The sequence below is a fragment of the Musca vetustissima genome, unplaced genomic scaffold, assembly GCF_032173495.1.
Source record: "Musca vetustissima isolate MV318-11 ecotype Yass unplaced genomic scaffold, APGP_CSIRO_Mvet_v1 utg59399, whole genome shotgun sequence".
NCBI lineage: Eukaryota > Metazoa > Arthropoda > Insecta > Diptera > Muscidae > Musca > Musca vetustissima.
In genome coordinates this window covers 40,589-66,384 of record NW_026886029.1, presented here as the reverse complement: position 1 = coordinate 66,384, position 25,796 = coordinate 40,589, and the positions used below count along the sequence as shown (strand labels likewise).

The 25,796-nt window shown below is 38.2% G+C and overlaps 2 protein-coding genes across 2 annotated transcripts; one reads left to right on the top strand and one right to left on the bottom strand.

Annotated features, from left to right (window-relative positions):
• Window positions 1–457: 457 nt before the first annotated feature.
• LOC133333544 (zinc finger protein 709-like) lies at window positions 458–2,635 on the top strand. The gene is made up of 5 exons (XM_061541856.1): window positions 458–979; window positions 1,040–1,409; window positions 1,584–1,790; window positions 1,870–2,425; window positions 2,491–2,635. The coding sequence occupies exons 1-5, from the start codon at window positions 458–460 to the stop codon at window positions 2,633–2,635; spliced, it is 1,800 nt and encodes a 599-aa protein (XP_061397840.1).
• Window positions 2,636–2,951: 316 nt separating this feature from the next.
• On the bottom strand, window positions 2,952–5,226 carry LOC133333541 (transcription factor MafK-like). Its single transcript, XM_061541855.1, has 2 exons — window positions 5,161–5,226; window positions 2,952–3,317 (listed from the first exon to the last, which is right to left on the bottom strand). The coding sequence occupies exons 1-2, from the start codon at window positions 5,224–5,226 to the stop codon at window positions 2,952–2,954; spliced, it is 432 nt and encodes a 143-aa protein (XP_061397839.1).
• Window positions 5,227–25,796: the final 20,570 nt, after the last annotated feature.

Sequence of the window (25,796 nt, the reverse complement as noted above, 5' to 3'; positions counted from 1 at the left end):
AAGAATATTTTTTGATGGTCTTACCAAGGCGTAGATTTTTAAAAGAATATTTTTGAGGGTCTCAACAAGGCGTAGATTTTTAAAAGAATATTTTTGAGGCCCTAACAAAGGCGTAGATTTTTCAAATAATATTTTTAAGGCCCTAACATAGGCTTAGATTTGTAAAAAAATATTATTGAGGCCCTAACATAGGCTTAGATTTGTAAAAGAATATTATTGAGGCTCTAACAAAGGCTTCGATTTTTTAAAGAAGACTTTTCAAAGAAAAATATTATTATGTGACCAAATTGATTTAAAATTGAATCACCGTTAATACAGTCAACAATCCTTTTGCAAACATCTGCTAAATGGAGTCTGCGCACAAGATATTCCGCATTGTCTTTACATTGCCAGGACACAACAAAATATTCACTTTCCCTTTTCGGCCAGAAAAATAAACAAAAATTGTTAACAAAAAATGTCCCAACCAAAACGAAAATTTTGTCGTGTTTGTCTCAAAGAAATACGAAGCACCCTATCAAGGATCTATCATATACTGGAGCCACCGGAACCAGTAATAAAATTACGAGATGACCGTAAGGCCGCCACATATTTACAATGCTATTATTATTGTATACGCAATGGCGGGACGGATCATTTTAATGTTGATAGTCTAATGGACTATGCCTATATATGTACCAAGTGTCGTTTGCAATTGATGCGTACTTTGGATTTTATAATTAAATCACAACGGAATGAAGATTTCCTAATGTCTATGTATGAGAAGAGTACACATGTTGTAAGTTATAGTAGTGCAGAAGCAACAGCAGAAGACGGTGATGGTGATGATGACGATTTGGAGGATGAGTTGTTGCATGGCAACAAAACAGATGATAATACAACAATTGATTTAGAATATGAATTATTCGATGCACATCAATCGAGGAAGACGGAAGATGAGACACAAAGTGATGGGAGTCAAGGGGAGGATGAGGAGGAGGTATATTGTAATAATTTTTTTTAAGTATTTATACGAGAGTAAAGTTTCCTTTTTCCTTAGACTGACTTGCTTGAGGAATGTCTAGATCCAAATGATGAAACAATGCGAGATTATCAAAATTCGGTAGAACATTCCGATTCGGAATTGGATATCAATGAAATATTAGATGAACTATCAGAAGAGTATGGTGGAGGAAAAACAGTAACTGCGGAAAAGGAAGGTTCTAAAAACACGGTTGTCGATTTCGAAGAAGTTCTAATCGAAACGGATAATGCTGAATTACCACCAAAGAGAGCAAATTTTTCTAGCAACAGGAAAAGAAAAACAAAGAGCAATTCTGTAAAAGAAAATACTTTAAAATTCAAATGTGAAATTTGCTGCAAAGTCTATAGATTAGAGCGGGAACTGCATGATCACTATAATGAACATGGTGAGTATTTTTTGGGGGCCGTGAATTTTAACAAATATTTCTTTGGGGTGGTCTAGCTAAGGCGTAGAATTGTTAAAGAATATTTTAGAGGTCCTAGTATTTAAAGAGTACATCGATGTTTAACAATGTTTTTGGAGAAATATAAAAAAACTTACATATGTTTCTTTATTTCAGATTCAAAGCTACTAAAATATCCCTGCAATAGATGTAAAGAATATTTTATGTCACAGGATTCCCTCAACATCCATAGAGATATAAAACATAAAAATAAAATCTATGAGGATTGTGAAAAATGTGGAAAACTTATTTGCTCCACATTAATATATGAACATATGGAACAACAGCATAGCCAGGATAAAGAATACGAATGTAAAACATGCGGTAAGATTGGCCACTTTGGTGGGGTCCCTTCACCCTTCGTGTGAAAACCATGTAACATTTTAATTTTTCCACTTTGCAGATCGTAATTTCCTTACAAAATTAGCATTTGTTAAACATCAAGAGATGATACACGGTCCGACCAAATTAAATCGTTTTGAGTGTCCTGATTGTGAACGATTTTTCTTTACCACGAAAAATCTTAAAAATCACATAAAAATGACACATAATACAAAGAGAAATGGTACTGCAGCAACAGATCAGGATTTTCTATGTGACATTTGTTCGAAAACATTTTCCAATAAATACAGTTTAAAAATGCACATACAACGGCACACCGGTGATATTTTAAAATGTTCCTATTGTGAAAAGGAATTTGTAACAGCCAAGGACTTGAGAATACATATACGATTTCATACAAGAGAATTTCCCTTTAAATGTGAACAATGTTCACAGACGTTTGCCATTAAAACACATTACGATCAGCATCGTAAGAAACATGAAGGTGTACGCTATCGATGTCAGGTGTGTGATAAGGAATTTGGTCATATGTTTAGTTTACGTCAGCATTCATTTAAACATCGTGGTTATCCGTTTAGTTGTAAATTGTGTGGAAAAGGATTACCGGCAGTATTTAAGTATATAACATTTAATATATTTTGAAATATATATATTTTATGGATAATTATTTCTTATATTCTAGAATGCGAGTCCACTTGAAAACAAGGCATCGTAAAGTATTCAATGGGGAATATTCCGACGAAGAGGCTGATCAATATATTATACGAAATAATATTGAAAAAATGTATCCTTGTGTTGAAGTACTTCCTGATAAAATAGTGCGTTAAGCGAAAAATAATCCTAAAATAAAACTATATATTTTGGTAGTATTTTAAAAATAAATAAAAATAATAATTTTAAGTAAACACTCAAGACAATTTCATTTAACTATAATTATACATATATTTTATTGTATATAACTTAATTGTATGTAGTATATCTGAGGGGACGTATACATTGATTTTGCACAGTGTATTCTCACGAGAGAGCTACACTTTGTTTAAAACTAGCATTACACTTTATACAAAATTAAACTATAGGGGGAAAACTTGTACTTCAATCACCGTTTCACTTGGGAAACACACAAAAAGAGAAATTGCCACTTCAACATGTTTCCAATTCCTGTGGTATGGGTATATCATTGTGAGCAGCAAATTGCAGCAAAGCTGCATATTTCTTTTTCCAATTTTCTATCTCTCGACTACATTGTTCATTTTCTTCGTGCATTTGTTCCAATTCAATCCATTCATGACTTTTTTCCGTTTCCAAGACATCTTTTTGTTCGATACGTTTTATCCGACAACTGGCAGCATAACCGCGATTTTTCAATGTACGTCGTCGTTGTTTCATGCGTACAATTTCTTCACGATTTAATCCACGCATTTTTAGGGTGCGATTTAAATCACGTACCGAAATAGAAACCAATTCGTCATCACTGATATCTGGGATAGGGCATGGTGACAAGGGGGCCTGTACAAAAGACATTTAAAATAGATGGGGAAACATGTTAAATTCTGTTCAGGGTTAAATGGGTTTGGATGCTTGGCAATTTGATTCGGTGTTGATATAAAAAGTGTGTGAAGGCACAGCGAATTCCTATATTTTTTACAAGTATTTTTTGAAAGCAGAGCAAAGGCGTAAATTTTTTAAAAATAGTTTTTGAAGGCGTTTGGCATTCCTTCAAAAATAATAGGGCTATGCAGTATAACTTTAACTGGCACAAGATCAGCAGTTAAAGTCGGAAAGGACCTCTCGGAGCGCTTAAATACCGAACGAGGATTCAGACAAGGTAATAGTTTGTCGCGTGATCTTTTTAACATCCTACTGGAAAAGGTCATACGAGACGCAAAGGTGAACAGAAATGGCACTCTGTACACCAAACAACACTTGTTACTCTCCTACGCCGATGACATCGATATAATGGGTCCAACATTGCGAGCGGCAACAGCCACCTTTGAACAAATTGAGAAGGCGTGTGTCAAAGTGGGTCTGGTAGTAAACGGCGAGAAGACCAAGCTGATGGTATCAACGCACAAGACGACCAGTAGACTCGGACCAATTGTGGAACTACAGATTCGAGGTAGTCAAAGATTTTATATACATTGGTACCGCCATAAACAAAACGAATGACATGAGTTTTGTTTATTGCGGGACCAGGATTGTGATGGCCAACAGATGCTACTATGGTCTGAGCAAACAACTTAAAAGTGATGGAAAGATCAAGTGGAAGATAAAATTGCCGAATATGGTCTTTCAAATCGGAAAAACTGCGCAAAAGACCGACGCGCCTGGAAATCTTTTCTAAGCTCGGCTTAGGGAACGAACGTTCTGTCACAAGTCAGCTAGTAAGTATACTTGAAATAATATCTTTTTTTACATTGAATTTCTAGTAAAGGGTTAGATAGTTTCAAAAATATTTGTTCATATATTTTTGGGCACTGAGGGATGTGTTCCGAGTTCATGGTATCCATCTGGACAATGTTAACTACACAAGACTACGTCACACCAACAACAAAACCATTGCCGTGCCCTTTTACGAACAGGTGATCACAATTTGACACCGAGATATAGAAACCGAACTGGGATCGATTTGAAAATGTTACCACTATTTAAAATAAAGTTGTCAAAATACAAGCTTTTTTTCGCGTTGTCCGACTTTTCCATTCGTCCATAGGAGAAATACTTAAAACATCGGTCGGCATTTTAAAATTAAGTTGAATTTAAAAGAACGAAAAAGTTAAAGTGCGGTTTATTCGAACTTCTAAGGCATATATTTCGGGAAGTATCGTCTTCCACTACAAAATATATACCTCATAGTAATACCTGTGGTAAACATTTCAAATCGATCCTACTACTATGTATTCCATTAATCAACTTATGTCTTTTTGATTTAAGACTGTAACTTCTCCCTTAAAGGATACGTGAAGGTTAAGATCTACACCAAATGCATAGCGTTGATTCAAATCAAATATAGAATTTGTGAGGATATCGAGGAGGGTAACCACTCATGGTGGCCATTTGCCTGAAATTGTTCATTATCAATCCCATTACTTTTATCAAAATATGCGATTTGCTTTTAATATGAAAATAACTCAGAGAAAAAATATATATCCTTTGCATCCTTCCTTAAATATGACATTGTACTAGTAGATTAAAAATATTGAATGAGTGGACCGACTAGATGGCCACTTTCCCACATTAAATATAACACCGAAATTGCCAAACATCTTCAAATAGAGGGGTTTTTAACTACAAAACAAACATGCATTCCTTTATAACGCAATTTGTTACTCGATAAGACTATTGCATTTACATAAAGATCTTCAGTTACCATTGTTGATTTTAGATTGCGACTCCTTGACTGATGTAATGGATCCATGGTTTGTAAAAAACAACAATTTCAAGCAAACAATTTTGTGTGTATAACACAATTTCGTGGAAGACGAACGTTTTGTTGGTTGGTTGATTTTTTGCAAGTTGTGATGATTTCCCAGTTTTTGTTTCCAGAAACAATGAAGAGTAAGTACACCACAGCAGCAAGCACACACAGTCGTCAAATTTCGTGGTAGTTGACGTCGTTGATTGTTGAAGAAGAAAGAGATTAATAATAGTTAGTTATTAATCTTTGTTGCCTACGTAATAAATTGTTAATATTTTCTAAATAACAAATAATAGATAAATACCGTGGAAAAGAAGATTATATCAAGACACACAACGTATATGGAAGAAAAAAACACTGATATGACAGGTAAAATCCACAATCAATTCACTTTCGCGTTACTTCACTATGGCGTCAGGTAATGGAATAACAACAATCACAAATAAACTAAAAACGTTCCACCTGCTACAAATGGGAGAAAAGAAAAAATGGCTGATAAAACAGGAACTGAAAGCGGAATATGGAAAATTTACGAATGTGGTGTGATAAACACCACTTTCGTACAACGTCGGCGACGGCGGTTTGCGTTGAAAAATGACGGCGGCGATTTTAATACAAACACATGTAAGTCTGCTTTTCCACAGGCAGATTTTTATTTGGCAAATTTTTTGTTTTCTCTTTTGAAATTTTCGCTTGCTTTTCCATTAGCAAATTTTTCTTTGCCAAATTTACGAATCAAAATACAAAAGAAAGAAAATAAAAGTCAAAAGTGTTTGCATTTTAAAGATTTTTTTAATATTTTATTTATTTTTACAAAAAAAAAAAAAAAAAAAAAACATTGCTGTTATAGAAATTAAATTGTCATTTTGACAATTAGTTTTTGGCAAAAATAAACAAAAATAATTATCCATTTATGTTTATTAATTTTTATCAAAAACTAGTATTTGATGAATAATTAATGAATTTGTATATTCTTGGATTTTTGGCAATTTTAGGTTAGGGAGTAAAGTTTAAGACCGGGTAACGAATTACTTTGAAAAGTTTCCAACGTGTTGCCTTGGTTCCTGGAGATGTTGTTTATATTGTAAATTAGTAAATTACAAAGATAAATATCTTTTTTGAAGAATTGCCTTCAAATTTCGCCTCCTTAATGGAAGTTTGGTGGACATAAATCCCCGGCCAAAGACTAAATCAAGGAAATTGTGTTGCCTTTTGCAATCTGTCTATAGGAGTATATGAAAGACTTTCACCTTTGGATAGATTTTATGGAGATACCAAGGGACAGATTCCAATATAGGCTACGTATGTGTAGCTAGGATTTATGAACAGATTTCAACACGGGATACAAAACATAAACCATTTGGATCAAATCAGCGAACGGTTTCAAAACTGATTTCAGCCTTTTCTTTTTCGTTCGTCTCTATGAACATATTTTTTATTAAAACCCTAAATTTGAAGACAATTTTGTAAATCGTAATTAATTGTTGAAAATGTTTTTGACAATGAAAATGTTTTCCCAAAATCAAAAGAAATAACAAAGTAATTGCTTCCAGACGAAAGCGGTAAAAAATCATTTTTATTTCAATTAAATTTGAATATCTTTCAATTGAATTTTAATTTATTTGACAAGGTATTCAAAGTAATACACACACTTACACAAAATATGTGTATTCATTTAATATAACAAGTCACCTTCATCTGGGGCATCCTCATCCATGCTCATGCTTTTGAGTAGCTTACTCCTACCATAGAAGCATCTGTTGGCCAACACTATTCTCCTTCGGATTTCAAAGCTAATGTTATTAGCTTTGTTTATGGCGGTACCAGGGTGTATAAAATCGTTCAGGGTGTATAAAATCGTTCGGCCTGTAATGTCGATGTCGTTGGCATAGGCGAATATGCTGTTTGGTGTACAAAGTGTTATTTCTGTTAAAATTTGCATCTCGTAAGACCTTCTCCAGCAATATGTTAAAAAGGTCACACGACAAACTGTCACCTTGTCTGAATCCTAGATTTAATTAATCGCTCTAAATGGTTTGGCATGTGTTTCTTTTTGAAAATTTTTTGAGTTGCCAACTATAAATGTTCTACAGTAGCCAGACTTGTGTGGCCAATAGTAATGCAGTAATCTATGTCATTACATGAGGTTTATGTCTTCGCCAGAACGAAAGTGTTGCCACTTAATATTTTCTACATAGGAAAAAGTGAAGTCAAGTTTGGTAATGTATGGTTATAATAGGGTAACCATGATGCAATAATAAGGTGATGTATCACAACCTTTGTTTTTGTCTCGATTATCTGTCAAAATTTTTTATATAATATTTCAAATGGTTGGCAACACTGCACAACGAATTCAAGTAGAAATTACCCACTTTGACAGTTAATCAAGACATCAGCTGCGCTAAATGGACTACCTATTCATTGTGCCATGGGGGTAACATATTGAATAGTTTTGTTTATATCCTTTGTAACACGAAATACGACTTTTTTTGTTTGTCTTTATCAGACTTCTATTTCATAATAAAGAAACAGGTATAACAGCTGACAATAAATAGAAATAAATTTTATATCACTTTAATATTAGTCAAAACAGTTAGGATTTGGTATTTTGTTGATATATATATATATATATATATATATATATATAAGTTCCGGAAATTGTATTTAAAAATACAGCAACTTTTAGCTAATCTAGATAATTGAATGCAGACTCCAATTCGGCGGTGCAAAAAAAGACTGTAAGTGAAGTCTAACAACAATTCCCACTAACAGATCTCTACTAGGATGAAATAATTAAATCGGGTACCAACTGATAATAACTTGGTGGTAAAATAGGGGTAATCTGAGAGAGTGTCTCATAAAATCTTCTAGAAAATTGTATTAGTAATCGCTGTTAAATGTTTTTTTTTGGTTTTTTTGTTAACTTTTTAAGCCAAATATGTCAGAAAATTTAGAATAGGAGGAGTGGAAGTGTAGTTCATCGTTAGTGTAGTGATAAGTGTAGATGGATCAGGGGCCCTTATAAATGTTATAATTTTAAGACTTTAAGGGTCAAGGTTAGATGGGCATTATGTGGTAGCACCAACACCAAGCTTCCTTGTTGATGGTGTATCGTGTTTCTTTTTGTAAGTGTAATGTTTCTATGTCCTGTTTATTCAAATTAAAATATATAATTGTTTTTCCCTTAGTGCTGATGGTTAAGTGTTGAGAACCTCCCCGAAGATGGCTGGACTTAAAACATTAAACAAAATTAACACATATTGTCTTAAGCGTTTCTCTGTGTAACGAATTCATTTATTAATATAAAATATAGTGAAATATATTTATTTTTTGCAATTATATAACATTATAAAATCTGTACCCATTAAAGGGCATTTACATTCTTAATCGGGTTATATGAGGATTTATTTGACATAGATTTAAGATAATTGACAATATATACCCAGTGGGTTAACGAAATCCTGTACAATGTAAACGTACTATTAGGGAAGCATACTATACAAATAATTTACGATGCATATCACAAGCATGTTTCCACTCGATGTTTTTAAAGTATGACAATATTTAGGCTTCTTTCTCAGCTTGTATTTGAAAACAGCTATCCCAACGTTTTCGTGCATTTAGCAGAGTCAATGTTTCCACTCATAGACTCGAATGTAAATTTTTTTATTTAATAGTGAATTCCTTGAGATTCCATAATTTTTTTTGCCGTACATCATGTCCTCCAACATCATGTCCAAAATAGCCAGCTATACCAGATACCATGCTTTTCACTTTCAAAGCGTTCCATTAAATCATGATTAGATAGATAGCCATGTGAATTCCACTGCTGAGAATCACAAGCACGATGTGACGAAATTTCACCATCATCACTGCACACCCCCATCACCGATAAAGTTTTTGTTGCTATTCTCTGGGGCCATAACGTCATAAGGCATAAACAAAATATAAATATAAGTGTGAAATATTTATAAAATATGTGTATCAATGCCGACGTTAGGTGTTCAAAACGTTCAAAATGATAACGATAATCTGCTTCGGTTTCCATAATAATTTGTTGTCGTTTTTCTTTGAACTTGACTCGATTCGGGTATAACTAATATTGATAGTGGCACACTTGCCGGAATTTCTATTTATACGAAGCAATTAGGCTTCGAGTCTGTTAGAGGGAAAAAAGCTTGCTTGCACATTTGGCGGGTTAATGCTTGGCAGTGGGATTGTTTTGTTTATAACAATTGTTATTTACAGTTGTTGAAAAAAGTATTGATATAGAAATAAAAAAATCTATGAAATTAAATTTATATTATTATTATTTTCTATGATACAGTAAATAGAGGTAGGGTAAAGCTAAAGCCTAAATCCAGTTGTTTCTATAGGAATCACAATGAAGTCCGGAAATTTTACCAACGAGTAAAACACCAAACCGAAGGCTTTGGTGCGGGCACATCCTCCTGTAGAGATGATGGAAACCTATTGACAGATACAGACAGGGTGTTGAGGATCTGAAAGGAGCATTTTGCAAAGCTTTTGATATTAAATAGTAGCGGTGAAGAGGATACCCCAGAACCAATAATAGATGACGGTATAGAGTGTATACCACCAAGCCAAGATGAGGTCAGAGTAGCAATTAATCGGATGAAGAATAATAAAGCAGCAGGCGCCGATGGATAACCAACCAAACTATTCATGACCGGTGGTCAGATACTGGTCAGGAGTATGCACTACCTGATTAGTACAATTTGGCTAGAGGAATGTATGCCCAATGATTGGAACCTCGGTACCCTGTGTCCCGTGCACAAAAAAACAAAAGACGATATGTGCCAACTATAGAGGAATAAGTCTCCTTCCGATCGCATAGTGTTATACAGCGTGCTGTGTGAACGACTGAAGCCAATGGCCAATGACATTATTGGAACATGCCAATGCGGCTTCAGGTCTAGCAAATCCACCATTGACCAGATTTTCACTCTGCGCCAAATCCTGGAAAAGACCCACGAAAAACACATAGACACATTCCACCTATAAAGCCGCATTCGATAGCCCTATCTGTTCAGAGGTTTTTAAAGCCATGTCTGGGTTCGCCATTCCTGGAAAATTAATACGGCCATGCTGGATAACCTTAAATGTCCAGCAGATCAGCAGTTAAAGTCGGAAATGACCTCTCAGAGCCCTTTAATGCCGAACAAGACAAGGTGACAGTTTGTCGTGTGACCTGTTTAACATTCTGCTGGAAAAGGTCATACGAGACGCAAATTTGAGCAGAAATGACACTCTGTACACCAAACAGCACATGTTACTCGCCTACGCCGATGACATCGATATAATGGGTCAAAAATTGCGAGCAGTAACAGCCACCTTTGAACAAATTGAGAAGGAGACTGCTGAAGTGGGACTAGCAGTAAATGGCGAGAAAACCAAGCTGATGGTGACAACGCACAAGACGTCCAATAGACTCGGACCAAATGGGGAAAAACTACAGCTTCGAGGTAGTAAACGATTTTATATACTTGTACCTCGGTACCGCCATAAACAAAACTCATACCATCAGCTTTGAAATCCGGAGGAGAATAGTGTTAGCCAATATATGCGACTATGGTCTGAGTAAGCAACTCAAAAGTAAGGCTACCTCTCTCCGAACCAAACTCACGCTCAACAAGACGCTGATATTATCCGTCTGTTATGTGGATCTGAAGCATGGTACTTGCGCAAGCAGATGAGGCAGCTCTTGAAGTGTTTGAGAGAAAAAAGTTCCGGAAGATCTATGGGCTGATCTTCGTCGATGGTGAATATTGCCGTCGAATAAACCATGAGCTATACCATCTTTTCTCGAACATCGACATAGTCAGACGTATCGAACTACAGTGACTACGTTGGCTAGGTCATGTTGTGAGAATGTATGCGGATGCCCCAACTCAGAAGGCATATAAAAGCGAACCAGCTGATGGTTCACGCAGAAGGGGAACGCCACGAATTCAATTAAAAGATCAAGTAGAAGACAACATCGGAACATGGTCTTTCAAATTGGATGAGATGTGCACAAGACCGACGCGCTTTGAAATCTTTTTTAAGCTTGTCTTATGGAACAAGCGTTCTGTCATAAGCCAGCTAGGTAAGTAAGTAGTATTTGTTTTTTTTAATGTCTTGTGTAAAAATTTTAAAAATATATTGCACATGTAGGTATACTTTTTCGATTGACTGTCATTAACAAAGTGTTATCTGCACACATATTAATTTCCATTACTGGGAGAAGCTTTCATTGGAAGTTGTATTTATTTCGTGAATATGCATGCTTGGATTCTCAACAATGAAATTTGTTTTGAGGCTTTTTCGGAGCATTGTGAAATTGACCAAAAAATATGCCGCATCTAAATCGAAAGGGTTCAATATTTTTTTTATCATAATTAGATCATGTTGGATCTAATTGGTAAATTTATTGGAAGTATATAAATTCGATTAAAGCTTTTGACATTTATCACGATAATAATGCACTATTTAAAAACAAATATTTAAAAAAAAACAGGGGAAGTTACATAATAGATATTTCTAGTGGGTAGTCTCAAGATTCCTATTTTGGTAATGAACTGTGAATTTTAAAATAATGCGGCAAAATTCTTCAAAATATAAAAAAACGGTGCGGGACCTTAATTATATTGTATGGTCCTTCAGAAAAAAATCACTTTAAAAATCTACGCCTTGTATTGGACCTTGAAAAAATATTCTTCAAACAAATCTACGTCTTGTATTGGGCCTTGAAAAAATATTCTTTAACAAATCCACGCTTTGTGTTGATCCTTAAAAAATATTCTTAAAAAAAATTACGCCTTGTGTTGGGCCCTGAACGTATATTCTTAAAAAAAGCTAAAAAATTAACGAACTACCGTTTTTATACCCTACACAACTATGTTCTCAGTTATTATAGCTTTGTGCAGAATATTGATCCTAGACCAACGTTAAGTGTACCGATCGTAATATCTCGACTAGCTGAGTCGATCTAGACATGTGTGTCCGTCCGTCCGTCTGTCCATTATACTTTTTAAACACGATACAGGCCACAGTTATGGACCAATCTTGACGAAAATTTGCATGTAGGATGGGCTCTGGTCAATGAAGACCTCTATTTTTTTTGTAAAGATCGGTTAATATTTAGGGTATGAAATGGACCAAATACTGAATTTTTGTCGGTTTTTCTGGTCGCTCCAGAGGCCGCAGTTATGGTCCGAACATCTTGAAATCTTACATGGAGAATGGGATCGGACCAAAGAATAAGCATGCCTGTTTTGATAAAAATCGGTCAATATTTAGCGGGTCTATGTCCCTGAAGGACATAGACCCCAGAAGTTGATAGTATTTCCAAGAGGAGTTGTTGGCTTTTAAATTGATACCAATATTTACAGGTGCTTACGTATTCATATATTATTTAGTAACCCACTACCACATTAGAGGGCGAAAATAAAGCGCGGATCGCTTTGAAATTTTCTAAGAAGATCAAGGACAAGGCCTATAATTTTCGGTGATGATCAGATAATAATATTGGGATGAAGTGGACCGAATTTTTTTTTGTGTGTTTTTCGAATCGATCTATAAGCAAATTTGAAAGCCGAACATAACAACACAACCCACGGTGTAGGAAATCTGGACATGTAATTAGAAGGGCTGTAATAATAGTATTTGTTGACCTCTAGTCGGTCATGAGGGTGCAAATATCGCGAAGTATTGCCCAGAATGTAGTACCACAAAAAGTTAGATTTTCGTGGAAGTTATGTATGGTATCATATGGTCAGCCCCGTCCGACTACACTGCTCCACTCACTTGTTTTTAAATATTAATTAAGTTTTTGTTAGAAATTTTAGACGATATAATCTTTGTGCTATTAAAAAATTTGCGCTATAAATTTTGTGCTGGCTCTTTGTATTTTATTCTCTATTCAAAATGTTTGTGATTTTCGTAGAATTGCAAAAAAAGCTTTTGTTCTAATGAAAGCTTTAAATGGAACAATTGCACAAGTCTATTAAAATGTAGGCAAATATAATTAATAAGGGGTGCTGCCATCCAAGGCAGATGTTTGTGTGAACATATTAAACTGAAAGTAAATAGTTAATAAATAATAATGGTATGGACAATTATCCTAATTTATTAAAGAATCCAATATGACCCTAAATAAAAATCTGAACAAATCAAAATACCTTTAAAAATCGCTATAAGAAATACTATTTCGTATCTATTATCAATAACTTAGTGGAAAACACCCCTCAATACCCAATAGTCCATATAAATGAACTTGTCTACACGCCAACTACAATCAGTTCGAATAGATATTTCACACCAAAAACAAAAGCACTCGAATACAAATACGACGACCTACCTCAACAGCAATAAAATGGCTAGAGTAGACGCGATGTTACTTTTTGTGACTTTTTATTTTTCCTGCTATATTTTTCAAATAACGGCCATTGACGAGCGGCCCTTAAACAACGTACTACCCTGCAGGGGATGTTCCGTTAAAATTGTTGCCCAAAATTATACCAATTTTAAAGAAGATGTGAAGACAACATTTAATCCTGACAATTATAGATTTCCTTTGAAAAGCAGTCAGCAACAGATGGGTCTGACAAACTATTGGCAATATTATGTTAATACATGGCTAATGCATATCATATATTCAATGGCATCGATTGGATTTGTTGTTTTTAATTGAATATATAACGTGATTTATGGATATATGTAGCATAAATATAGTTTTAGTATGTATACTTCTGTGATGTAATATATGTATGTATGTACGAGTAATTAATAAAATAATAACAAGGAAAAAAGTAGTTCGAAGTTCGAACGGGCTGAAATGTTTAAAAATTCATGGATCCAATAGGCATTGGAAATTGTTCTTACATATAACACCTGTTAAAATGGCTTCTGCCCATGGAAGACTTGTTAAAAGATTTTCTATCTATAAAAAATACATTGACAAGGAGGGACAAGGAATGCTTTCGTCAAGCAGCTAAGTTGAGCAGAATAGGCTTATGCCACGTGTTGTGTTTACAGATTTTCGACGTCGAGTTTCCGCGTTGTGTTAGATCGCACCTTTGCTGCTACATTAAGACGAGAGCGAACCCTGGCTGCTACAAGATAATGGTCCGACTCGATATTCGCCTAAAATTCTGGATGAATGCCTTCCGTCTGCCACAACTTGATCAATTTGATTTCTCGTTGTTCGATCGGGAGAAATCCAGGTGGACATGTGTATATCCAGATGCTTGAATCTGGTGCTGCTGTCTATCATGTTTTTGCTGCCGCAAAGGCAATCAACCACATGTCATTGTCTGATGTTTCTTCATGGAGACGGAATTTCCCAACGTCGGGGCCAAAAATCATTTCCCTTCCGATTTTTTGCATTACATGATTTACTTACGCCAGTCTCTTTAAGGCAATAATATCGGCTTTGTGAGTACATCCGCCAAAGCGAAAACTGCTCCTGTTCTGTACAACTTGCGCACATTCCAAGTGCAGATTCGCAGATCGTGGTCCTTTATACGTTTGCGGGTGTCGTCAAAATTAGGGGGGTTTGGTTTTAATTTTCGTTGCTTTTTTTAAAGTATGAGGGGTTTTACGAGTGTGGGCATTAACCAATTTATGTACCCTTCACCAAGGTACAGGGTATTATTTATAGTTATTATGGGTGAATTCGCGGCACATATCACCTCACTATTTTAAAATGTTATGAAAATATCTACCCTAGGTGACACCGCGCGGAGGCCAGTGTCCACAATTGAGATGAAAGAGGCACCAAGATAAGCCTGGGCTTTGCCATGTGAAAGCCAATTAGAGCCATTGCTTGGTATCTATCATCCCCTACGTCACCCAAAAAAGGCCACCATTAAGAAATCCGTGGTACGATCAGGAGCGATGTAATTCTACTGATGTGGAAAATGCAGCTTGCAGGACAGCCCTGCAGACAGTAGCAACACGTAATGTGAGAGAGAATTATCGGGAGAAAAGGAGAACGAAGAAATTAAGTCCGGAAATTTACCAACGCTACCAGGCAGGCATATCCTCCTGTGGAGATGAGGATGGAAAGCTGTCACCAGGAATGTGTTGAGGATCTGGAAGGAGCATTTTGCAAAGCATCTAGTATCAAATAGTGGCGGTGAGAAAATTACCCCAGAACCAATAAGAGATCTCATATATAGAGTGTATATCACCTAGATAAGAAGAGGCCAGAAAATAAATTAATCGGCGGAAGAATAAAAAGCAGCAGGTGCCGATGGATTACCAACCGACGAAATATCGACACATTCCACTTATTCGTCAACTATAAAGCCGCAATCGACAGCCCTATCCGTTCTGAGGTGATTAAAGTCAAGTCATTAATACGGCTATGCTGGATAACCAGCAGGTCAGCATTTAAATTCGGAAAGCCCTATCGGAGCCCTTTAATGCCAAACGAGGATTCAGACAAGGTGACAGTTTGTCGTGTGACCTGTTTAACATCCGGCAGGAAAATATCATACGAGAGGCTAAGGTCAACAAAAATGGCACTCTTTACACCAAACAACACATGTTAATCGTCTACGCCGATGACATCGACATAATGGGTCGAACATTGTGAGCGGTAACAGCCACCTTTGAACAAATTGAGAAGGAGTCTGCCAAAGTGGGACTGGCATAAAAACAAGGCACAAAACGTCCAGTAGACACGAACCGACTGTTGAACTTGAAAACTACAGCTTCGAGGTAGTGAACGATTTATATACCTCGGTGGAACCATAAGTAAAACTTATAAAATCATCTTTGACTCCTCCGGATTCATAGTGTTGGTCAATAGATGCTACTATGATCTAAATAAGTAATTCAATAACAAGGCCACCTCTCTCCAGATCAGACTCACACTCTACAAGACCCTGATGTATGACTCTGAAGCATGGGGACTTGCGCAAGAAGATGAGGCAGCTCTTGAAGTGTTTAAGAGAAATAATAAATTATATAATTATAAACTATAACATATGAATTATAAATTATATGTTATAAATTAAAAAAATATAAATTTTAAATTAAAATTATAAACTATAAATTTAGGAATTATAAATTTTATATTATAAATATAAAAACAATATTTTTTTGAAAATTTATATTTTATTTATTTTGAATTAGAGATCTAATATAATACATTTTGTTTTATTCTATATTATTGTACTACAAGCTAGTTTTACACCTAATAGGACGTCCATTAAATCGAATTACAGCCTTGCAACGACTTGACATTAATTCGATCATAAATCGCATCGATTCCAATGGAATTGCCATCCATGACGTTTCAATCATTGACCACAATTCATCTGGATTAGATGGTTTCACTGATCGTAAAGCAATTTTCAGCTCCCGCCACATATCTTCCATGGGATTGAGGTCCGGTGATTGTGCGGGCCAATTTAAAACCTTTACCCCATTCTCTTGAAACCACAAATTTACGGCATTCGAAGTGTACTGGGGATTATTATTTTGTTGAAATTGCCATCGCAATGGCATTTGTCTTGCGGCAAAAGGCAACATAAAATCGCTCAAAATGTGTATATAACGTTCAGAATCGATTTGATCGCTACCGATACGTATAAGGGGTCCCACACCATAATAAGAGAAACAACCCCATAGACGGATCGTTGGACCATTCTCTATTGAAATTTTTGTTTCACTTGACCATAAAATGTTGCGCCATTTGCTTGCCGGCCAATCGATATGCTCCATGGCGAATTCCAAACGTTTTCTTTTATTTCGATTTGAAATTTTTTGTGGTATTTTTCGTACAATTTTTCTTAGCAGCGATATTTTCGAATTTAGTTCATAATTTCCTTTAATGTCTTTTAAAAGTTCTCGTTTTTTTAATTGCAAATTTTTATATTTTTGGGGTTTGGTTTTCAATTTGTTGTTGTTGTTTTTGTTTTTCACCGAGATTTTTGTCATGTTCTTAATTATTTATTTAGAATGGAAATAGTTATTGAACTTGACAATATTATTGTGTTATTGATTTTGCCGGTTGTGAAAATTTTGTTTCGGCTTTTATATTCAGATGATAGTGCCGGTTATCGCTAACAGCGAAAAAAAGCTTTAACATTGTATCTGTACTGCTGTTAACGTCATCATGTTATCTTCCTACAAACAGTCATCTACATACATACATATAAGCTTTCATAAAATGTTCATGAATGGTCATGTCTCTAATGCTAATTTTATTTATCACCATTCAGAATAATGGGGAATTTTGCAAATTGTTGATTTTACACTTAGACGACAGAAGGTGTTGGTTGGCTCTTAGGCATGCTAAGCATGCTTGAAAAATAATATGATTCAACTGAATGAACATTGAAATTGAGAAACGAATCCCACATAATTTATAATATATAATTTTATAATTTATAATTTACTACTTACTTTACATAGCTGGCTTATGGCAGAACGGTAGTTCCATAAGCCGAGCTTAAAAAAGATTTCCATGCGCATCGGTCTGTACGCAGCTTTTTCAATTTGAAAGGCTAAGCATCGAGATATTGTCTTCTACTTGATCTTTCCATCGGAATTGTGACCTTCTCCTTCATTGAGAACTATCAGTAGGCTCGCTTTTATATGCCTTTTTTAAACTGAGGCATCTTCATCCATTCTCACAACATGGCCTAGCCAACGTTGTCGCTGCAGCTCAATACGACTGACTATGTCGATGTCCGAGAATAAATGGTACAACTCATGATTCAAACGACGCCTATATTCACCGTCGATGCATATCGGCCCATAGATTTTAGGAGAATTTTTCTCTCAAGAGCTGTCACGTCTGCTTGCGCAAGCACCCATGCTTCAGATCCATATAACAGCACGGGTAGTATCAGCTTCATGTAAAGTGTGACTTTGGTCTGGCGGGAGGTGGCCTTGTTTCTAAACTGCTTACTTATACCATAGTAACATCTGTTAGCCAGCACTATCCTTCTCCGAATTTCAAAACTGATGTCGTTAGTTTTATTTATGGTGGTGCCGAGGTATATAAAATCTTTGACTACCCCGAAGCTGTAGTTTTCAAGTTTCACAGTTGGTCTGAGTCTAGTGGACGTCTTGCGCGTTATTACCATCAGCTTGGCCTTCTCGCCATTTACTGCCAGACCCTCTTTTGCAGCCTACATCTCAATTTTTTAAAAGGTGGTTCTTACCGCTCGCAATGTTTGACTCATTATATCGATGTCATCGGCGTAGGGGAGTAACATATGTTCATTGGTGTACAGAGTGTCATTTCTGTTCACTTTTGCCTCTCGTATAACCTTTTCCAGCAGGATGTTAAAAATATAACACGACAACTGCTGTCACCTTGTCTGAATCCTCAGTCGGTATTAAAGAGTTCGATAGGTCCTTTCCGACCTTAACTGATGACATTTAGTCAGTTAAAGTAATCCTGCATAGTCGTATTAATTTTGCAGGAATTCCGAACGAAGACATGGCTTTAAATACCTCTGAACGGAGTAGGACTGTCTAATACGGTTTTATAGTCGACGAATATGTGGAATGTGTCGATTTGTTTTTCGTGGGTTTTCTCCAGGATTTGGCGCAGAGTGAACATCTGGTCAATGATGGATTTGCCAGCTCAGAAGCCGCATTGTTATGGTCCAGTAATGTCATTGACCATTGGCTTCAGTCGCTCAAACAGCACGCTTGATAGCACTTTATATGCAATCGGAAGGAGACTTATTCTTCTATAGTTGGCACATATCGTCTTGTCACCGTTTTTGTGCACGGGACACAGTATGCTGAGGTTCCAATCATTGGTCATGCATTCCTCGAGCCAAATTGTACTAATCAGTGGTGCATGCTCCGCTTATAACCCATCGGCACCTGCTGCTTTATTATTCCTCAGACGATTAATTGCTACTCTGACCTAATCTTATCTTGGTGGTATACAATCTATATCGTCCTCTCTTATCGGGGTAGCTTCTCCCTGCCGCCACTATTTGATACCAGCAGCTTTGAAAAATGCACCTTTAATGAAGTCTTTTAAAGCTGTAGTTTTCAAGTTCTACAGTTGGTCCAAGTCTATTGGACGTCTTGCTGGTTGATACTATCAGCTTGGTTTTCTCGCGATTAACTCTCAGACCCACTTTGGCAGATTCCTTCTCAATTCATTCTAAGGTGCCACTCCATCCAGATCTTCAACATCCTGTCTCTATCTGTGACCAGGTTTCCATCTTCATCTCTACAGGAGGATGTAGCCTTTGGTTTGGTATTTTACTCGATGGTAAAATTTCCGGACTTCGTTCTGACTGCTGTACATCTCTATTTGCTCCAGCTCAAGTTTTTCTTTTTCTTTCTTTTTTTTCTGAAAATACGTCTCTTCTCTCTCTCTCATTTTCTCCTGATAATTCTGTCTCGCATTACGTGTTGCTATTGTCTGGAGGGTTGCCATATACGCTGCGTTTTTCACCTCAGAACCATTAGGTTCTCCTGATCGTACCACGTGTTTCTTGATGGTGGTCTTTGGTACCAAAGTGTTGCTTTTGCTGCAGTTTGTAGGGTTTGGGAAATTCTTTGCCATTGTGCTTCTATATTATTATCGGGGAAAGGAGTGGTTTCGTCAAGTATGTTGAGCGGACTAGGCTTCTGCTATCTGTTGTGTTTGCAGTTTTTCGACGTCGAGTTTCCGTGTTACATTAGATCGCACCTTTGATGCTGCATTAAGACGGATGAGAACCTTGGCTGCCACAAGGTAATGGTCCGAATCGATATTTGCTCCTCGGATCGATCGAACGTCTAATACACTGGGTGAATGCTGTCAGTCTAACACAACATGGTCTTTTTGATTTCTCGTTGCTTGATCAGGAGAAGTCCAGGTGGCCTTGTGTATATCGAGATGATTGAATCTGGTACTGCTAACTACCATGTTTTTTGCTGCCGCAAAGTCAATCAACTTCATGCCGTTGTCGGATGTTTCTTCATGGAGGCTGAATTTTCCGACGGTGGTGGGCCCAAAAATATTGTCCCTTTCGATATTTGCAATAAAATCTCCTAGCAGGATTTTAATATCATGGGCAGTGCAGCGAACATAAGATGTTCGTAGGCGCTCGTAAAAAATATCTTTGGTCTGTTCATGTTTGTCTTCGTTCGGAGCATGGGCACATATACGACTGATGTAGAAGAACTTTGCTTTTATAGGGATTATAGCAGTTCGCTCATCTACAGGAGTGAATCTGAAGACGATGTATTTTATTCTCCTATTAACCATAAAACCGCAGCCAAATGCATGTATCGTTTCATGGCACCTATAATACAGTACATAATCGTCTGATTTACTTACGCCAGTCCCTTTCCATCGCATTTTCTGTAAGGTAATAATATCGGCTTTGTACTTGTTGAGAACATCCGCCAAAGCGAAAACTGCACCTGTTCCGTACAATATGCGCACAAGTGCAGATCGTGGTCCTTTATACGTTTGTTGGGGTCGCCAACATTATGGGGAGTTGGTTCTCTTTTTAGTTGCTTTTTCATAGTAGGAGAGATTTCCCAAGTGTGGGCAAGTAATCCGACGCCTAAGCCCATTTTTATACCCTCTACCATAGTATGGAGGGTATATTGTTACGTTCTTGGATTTTACTAAATCCCGTGTAGACGTTGTTTTATTTCCCGATACAATTCGTACCAAATAAAACGCGGGTTCTTTCTGATTACGATTATTACAATGATTTTATTCACACAACTTTACTTTGCACTTTACTTTACACGACGGTTTCAATTCGCGATCTGATTCACAACTGACTCACTGCCTTTCCATTCCCTCTATTTATATGAGCCCTGCCTGTCGCTACAGAAGTTTCTAGACGATCTGGTAACACCTAGATCACGAACAATCTACCAATGCAACAAACACATTGAGTAACAATAACAACAACAAACTTGAGTAAACAAACTTACAATAACAACAACACATATACAGGCGAGAGAGTAACAAAGAAAGATGAATTAAGCGATCATCAATGATGACGTTTAACAAGAATTATACGACAATACCAAAATAGAAAATTAAAGAGGAAATGGAAGGATGTAGAAAAATCTATACAGTAGTTGTTGTTGTGAAGTTATTCAAATAAACTGCGTAGTACAAATTTACGTTACAATTCAAATTCTTAAATTAACGGACTTCATCTAAATTTATATTCGTAACATTGCCCCCCGCTTAAGCCTGTTCGTCCCGAATAGGCACAGTTCCCGTTCCGTAGGGGGTCAGCCGCTCCAAATGTACAACTTTCATCTTCGACCTGGGACTGTCGCTCCTCTGGATGCGATAAACGACGTCATTTATTTTCGTGACAATCTTGTAGGGTCCTTCCCAGTGCGTTTGCAATTTGGGGCATAGTCCTTTCTTTCGTTGTGGGTTGAACAATAGTACCAGTTGCCCTTCTTGGAACCCATCGGTATTTGCCGCTCGATCGTACCTTGCCTTCATGCGGTTGCTAACCATTTTTATTCGATGGCGAACTGCATCGTGGACTTTACTAAAAGAGTTTTGACTGTCTTCATCTTGGTTCGCATCGTCGTTTGGGGTAGCACCGAATATCAAATCGCCAGGTAGCTTTAATTCATTTCCGAACAGAACTTTGGCTGGGGTCCGGGATGTGGAATCATGAATGGCCGATCTATAAGCCAATAAAAACTTTGGAATATGCTCATCCCAGTCTCGTTGGCCACTGTCCACCACTTTCCGTAGATGTTCTTCAAGGGTGCGATTGAATCTTTCCACCATGCCATCTGATTGTGGATGTAGGGGCGTCGTTCTGGTTTTCTTGATTCCGTAGGAGTCACACATTTCCTTGAAGATCGCTGATTCAAAATTCCTACCTTGATCGGAATGAACCTCAGATGGAACACCATAGCGACAAATCCAATTTTTGCTGAACACATCCACAATTGTCCTGGCTTCTTGATTTGGGATAGCATAAACCTCTGGCCATTTACTGAAGTAATCCATGACCACTAAGACATACCGGTTCCCAGAGTCGCTTGTTGGGAACGGTCCAGCTACATCCATTGCGATTCTTTCAAAAGGTGCTCCTGAATTATACTGCTGCATGTAGCCTCGACTCTTCCGTGTTGGACCTTTAGCTCTTATGCACCTTTCACAATTGGCGATCCAGTCGGCAATGGATTTTTGACAGCCGACCCAGTAAAATCTCTGCTTTACCTTTTCAGCGGTCTTTGCTATGCCAAGGTGTCCTCCACTTGGCCCATCATGAAACTCCGACAAGACATCTCTTATTTTGGAGTCTGGGACGACGATCAAGTTCCGGTGAGATTTACCGTCCTCACTTTCCCATTTGCGATATAGGCAGCCATCTTTTATAAGTAGACTGTCCCACTGGGCCCAATAGGATTTTAAAAGAGGGCTTTCGGAGGTAATTTCTTTACGACTAGGTCGCTTGCCCGTTTCAATGGCCGAAATTACTTTGCCCAGAATGGGATCTCTTCGTTGTTCCGTCGACCAATCTTCACCCGACTCAAACTGCAATAATCGGACATCAACGATATTCTCCTTATTCTCAGCCTTTGAGCAATGCCTGCATTCTACCTTGCATGGCCGACGAGACAGGGCATCAGCATTACCGTGTTTTCCGCCTTTTCTGTGCTCGATTCTGAAATCATAACTCTGGAGCCTCTCGATCCAACGGGCTAGTTGACCTTCCGGATTCTTAAACCGCAGCAACCATTGGAGAGCAGCGTGGTCGGTCCTCAGCAGGAAATGCTGGCCATATAGGTATTTGTGGAAGTGTTTAACGCTCTCAAGGGCAGCAAGCAGCTCTCTCCTCGTCACACAGTAATTCCTCTCAGGCTTCGACAATGTCCGGCTGTAGTACCCGATGACTTTTTCCTGTCCGTCGATTTTCTGGGAAAGGACGCCACCGATGCCGCACGCACTTGCGTCTGTGTCCAGAGCAAACTTTCCGCCAGGTATAGGGTATGCCAAAATGGGGGCTCTGCATAGCATGTCTTTGAGTTTACTGAACGCCTCTTCTTGGTCGTTGCCCCACTGGAACCTCTGGCCTTTTTGCGTTAAGCGGTGTAGACAGGCGGCGATGTTGGCAAAATTTGGGACAAATCGACGGTAGTAGGTGCAGAGACCCAGAAAGCTTCGCAGCTCATGGAGATTTCGGGGCTGCGGCCAATCTCTGACGGCTTGAATTTTCTCCTTATCCGTCGATATGCCCTCCGGCGTCACGTGATGTCCCAGGAACTTCACCTCTCGTTGGAAGAGACTGCACTTCTTTGGGTTCAGCTTGAGGCCTGAAGACGAAAGCTGCTGAAGAACATCCTTTAAATTCTTGATGTGTTCGTCGAAGTTGCGTCCCATGACTATGATGTCATCCAGATATATGAGGCACGACTTCCACTGCAGCCCTTTTAACACACGCTCCATCAGCCTTTCAAATGTAGCCGGGGCGTTGCAGAGTCCGAATGGCATGACATTGAACTGCCAGAGACCCCCATTAACGCCAAACGCTGTTTTCTCTTTATCTTTCTCGGCGATCTCCACTTGCCAGTACCCACTCTGCAGGTCGAGGGTGGAGAACCATGACGTCCCGGCTAATGTGTCCAAGGTGTCGTCGATTCTTGGGAGCGGATAGCTGTCTTTCTTGGTGACATCATTCAACTTTCGGTAGTCCACACAAAATCGGGTGCTTCCGTCTTTCTTCTTGACCAGGACCACTGGGGAGCACCATGGACTTGACGATGGTTCTATTACACCACTCTTTTCCATTTCACTTATCAGCTTCTGGACCTCGTCTCTTTTTGCCAGCGGAACACTTCTTGGAGGCTGTTTAATGGGTCTCGCGTCTGCTGTATGGATTTCATGCTTCACCACTGATGTTCTTCCTTGGTGTTCTTTTGTCAACGCAAAGGTAGAGGCATATTTCCATAATAGCTGCTTAGCCTTGTTCCTCTCGGAAGGTGATAATTGGTGTGTCCATTCTTTTATGTAGCCGTCGAGGTTCTTCTTCTCCATGGCTGCTGGCTTTTCGGTGCTAGTTTCCAAATTAATCACAGCTTCAGCTGGTGTGCATTGTCCAACATCGGAAAATTGGCAAATTTGCTCTTGCTTGTTTGACAGGTTCAAAACTCTAACAGGAATCAATCCGTCCTCGTTGCTTTTCACCAGGGCGTTCGCTATTAGGATGTTACTGTATCTGTTTTCTGCTGGTTCCACCACCCACAACTTCTCGGCTCCACAATCTCCATCCATAGGTACCCATATTATTGCTTCGGCACAGGGCGGTATTATCTCTGGATGGTCCGTAGTCAGACGTCTAATGGGTGTACTTTCATCGTAGCCCACGTTTAACGGAATTTCGACGTTAGACCAGGTCATCACACGCTCTTTCATATCCAGATTGATACCGAAGGCAATCATAAAATCTGCGCCTATTATCACTTCGTCTACGATATCGGCAACTATAAACTCGTAATTCACCGATTTATTGGCAATAGTTAGTCTCAGGGTAATCTTGCCGTGTACTGCCGCGGGCTCCCCCGTTGCTGTGCGCAGTCTGACTCCATTAAGTTGCGTTATGTTTCCCTTTACCAGATCTGATCTTATGATGGACTTTGATGCGCCAGTATCTAACGTCAGAACTCGCTTGTCACCATTGATGTACCCAGTTGTTGTTAGGTTGTGACTTTTCTGTTGTACTATTGCTATGGAGATTGTGGGGCCATCGTCGATGGGAGCCAGTTCATGCCCCGCTGGACTGGCTCGATTTAGTTTAACGGTGACTCATTGGTGGACTGTTGAGCCATTCGTCTACCATCTTTCGTTGGAGGTGGTGACGATGACCTGGATCGTTTGCGCTTAGCTCTGCATTCGCGCGCAATATGACCTGTTTTATCGCAGTTGTAGCATCTAACCCTGGGCTTAGTCATCCCTACTAACTTTGTTTGTTCTATTACCCGCCTCATGGCGTCCTCGATCGAGTTAACGAGAGATTTGGGTTCGAAACTTTCGGTCTCCAGTTGGCGAATCTTGTGGGTCTGGGGCTTAACAATTATTCTTGCCGTCTCTTGGGCAAGGGCAAACGACACGGTTTCGGCAAATGACGTTTTTGGTGACGCATATGTTGCACATTTAATCTCAGGGTCACGTATGCCATTCACAAAGGTTTCGATTTTAATACGGTCCACCAATGGGTGATTCTCTCCTGGATACGCCATTAGCACCAAACGTTCCACTTCAGCTGCAAAGTCTTGCAACGTCTCGTTTGCCCTCTGCACTCTTCCCCTTAATTCCATAAGGTAGATGTTTTGTTTATGTTCGCCACCGTACTTACGTTCCAGTGCAGCAATAACATCTTCATAGTTGTTCCTAGAAGCAACGGGAATACTCTGTATAACATCAGCAGCACTGCCCTTCAATGCCAGAAGTAGTGCAACCGCTTTGTCGCTGTCGTTCCACGAATTTCTAGAAGCCACTGTCTCGAACTGTAACTTGAAAACATTGAATGACGTAGAGCCGTCGAATACAGGAGGTTTGATTTTTAGTGTGTTATCAGGAACTCGCACCGGAC

What these genes read in the sequence shown, in the direction of transcription:
- LOC133333541 (XM_061541855.1), bottom strand. Translation starts at nt 5,226, where the DNA reads ATGGATCCATTACATCAGTCAAGGAGTCGCAATCTAAAATCAACAATG. An exon ending in TGGTAACTGAAGATCTTTAT is followed by an intron (nt 3,318 to 5,160) that starts GTAAATGCAATA and finishes TCTTTTGTACAG; the next exon opens with GCCCCCTTGTCACCATGCCC.
- LOC133333544 (XM_061541856.1), top strand. Translation starts at nt 458, where the DNA reads ATGTCCCAACCAAAACGAAAATTTTGTCGTGTTTGTCTCAAAGAAATA. An exon ending in TGATCACTATAATGAACATG is followed by an intron (nt 1,410 to 1,583) that starts GTGAGTATTTTT and finishes TCTTTATTTCAG; the next exon opens with ATTCAAAGCTACTAAAATAT. An exon ending in ATACGAATGTAAAACATGCG is followed by an intron (nt 1,791 to 1,869) that starts GTAAGATTGGCC and finishes TCCACTTTGCAG; the next exon opens with ATCGTAATTTCCTTACAAAA.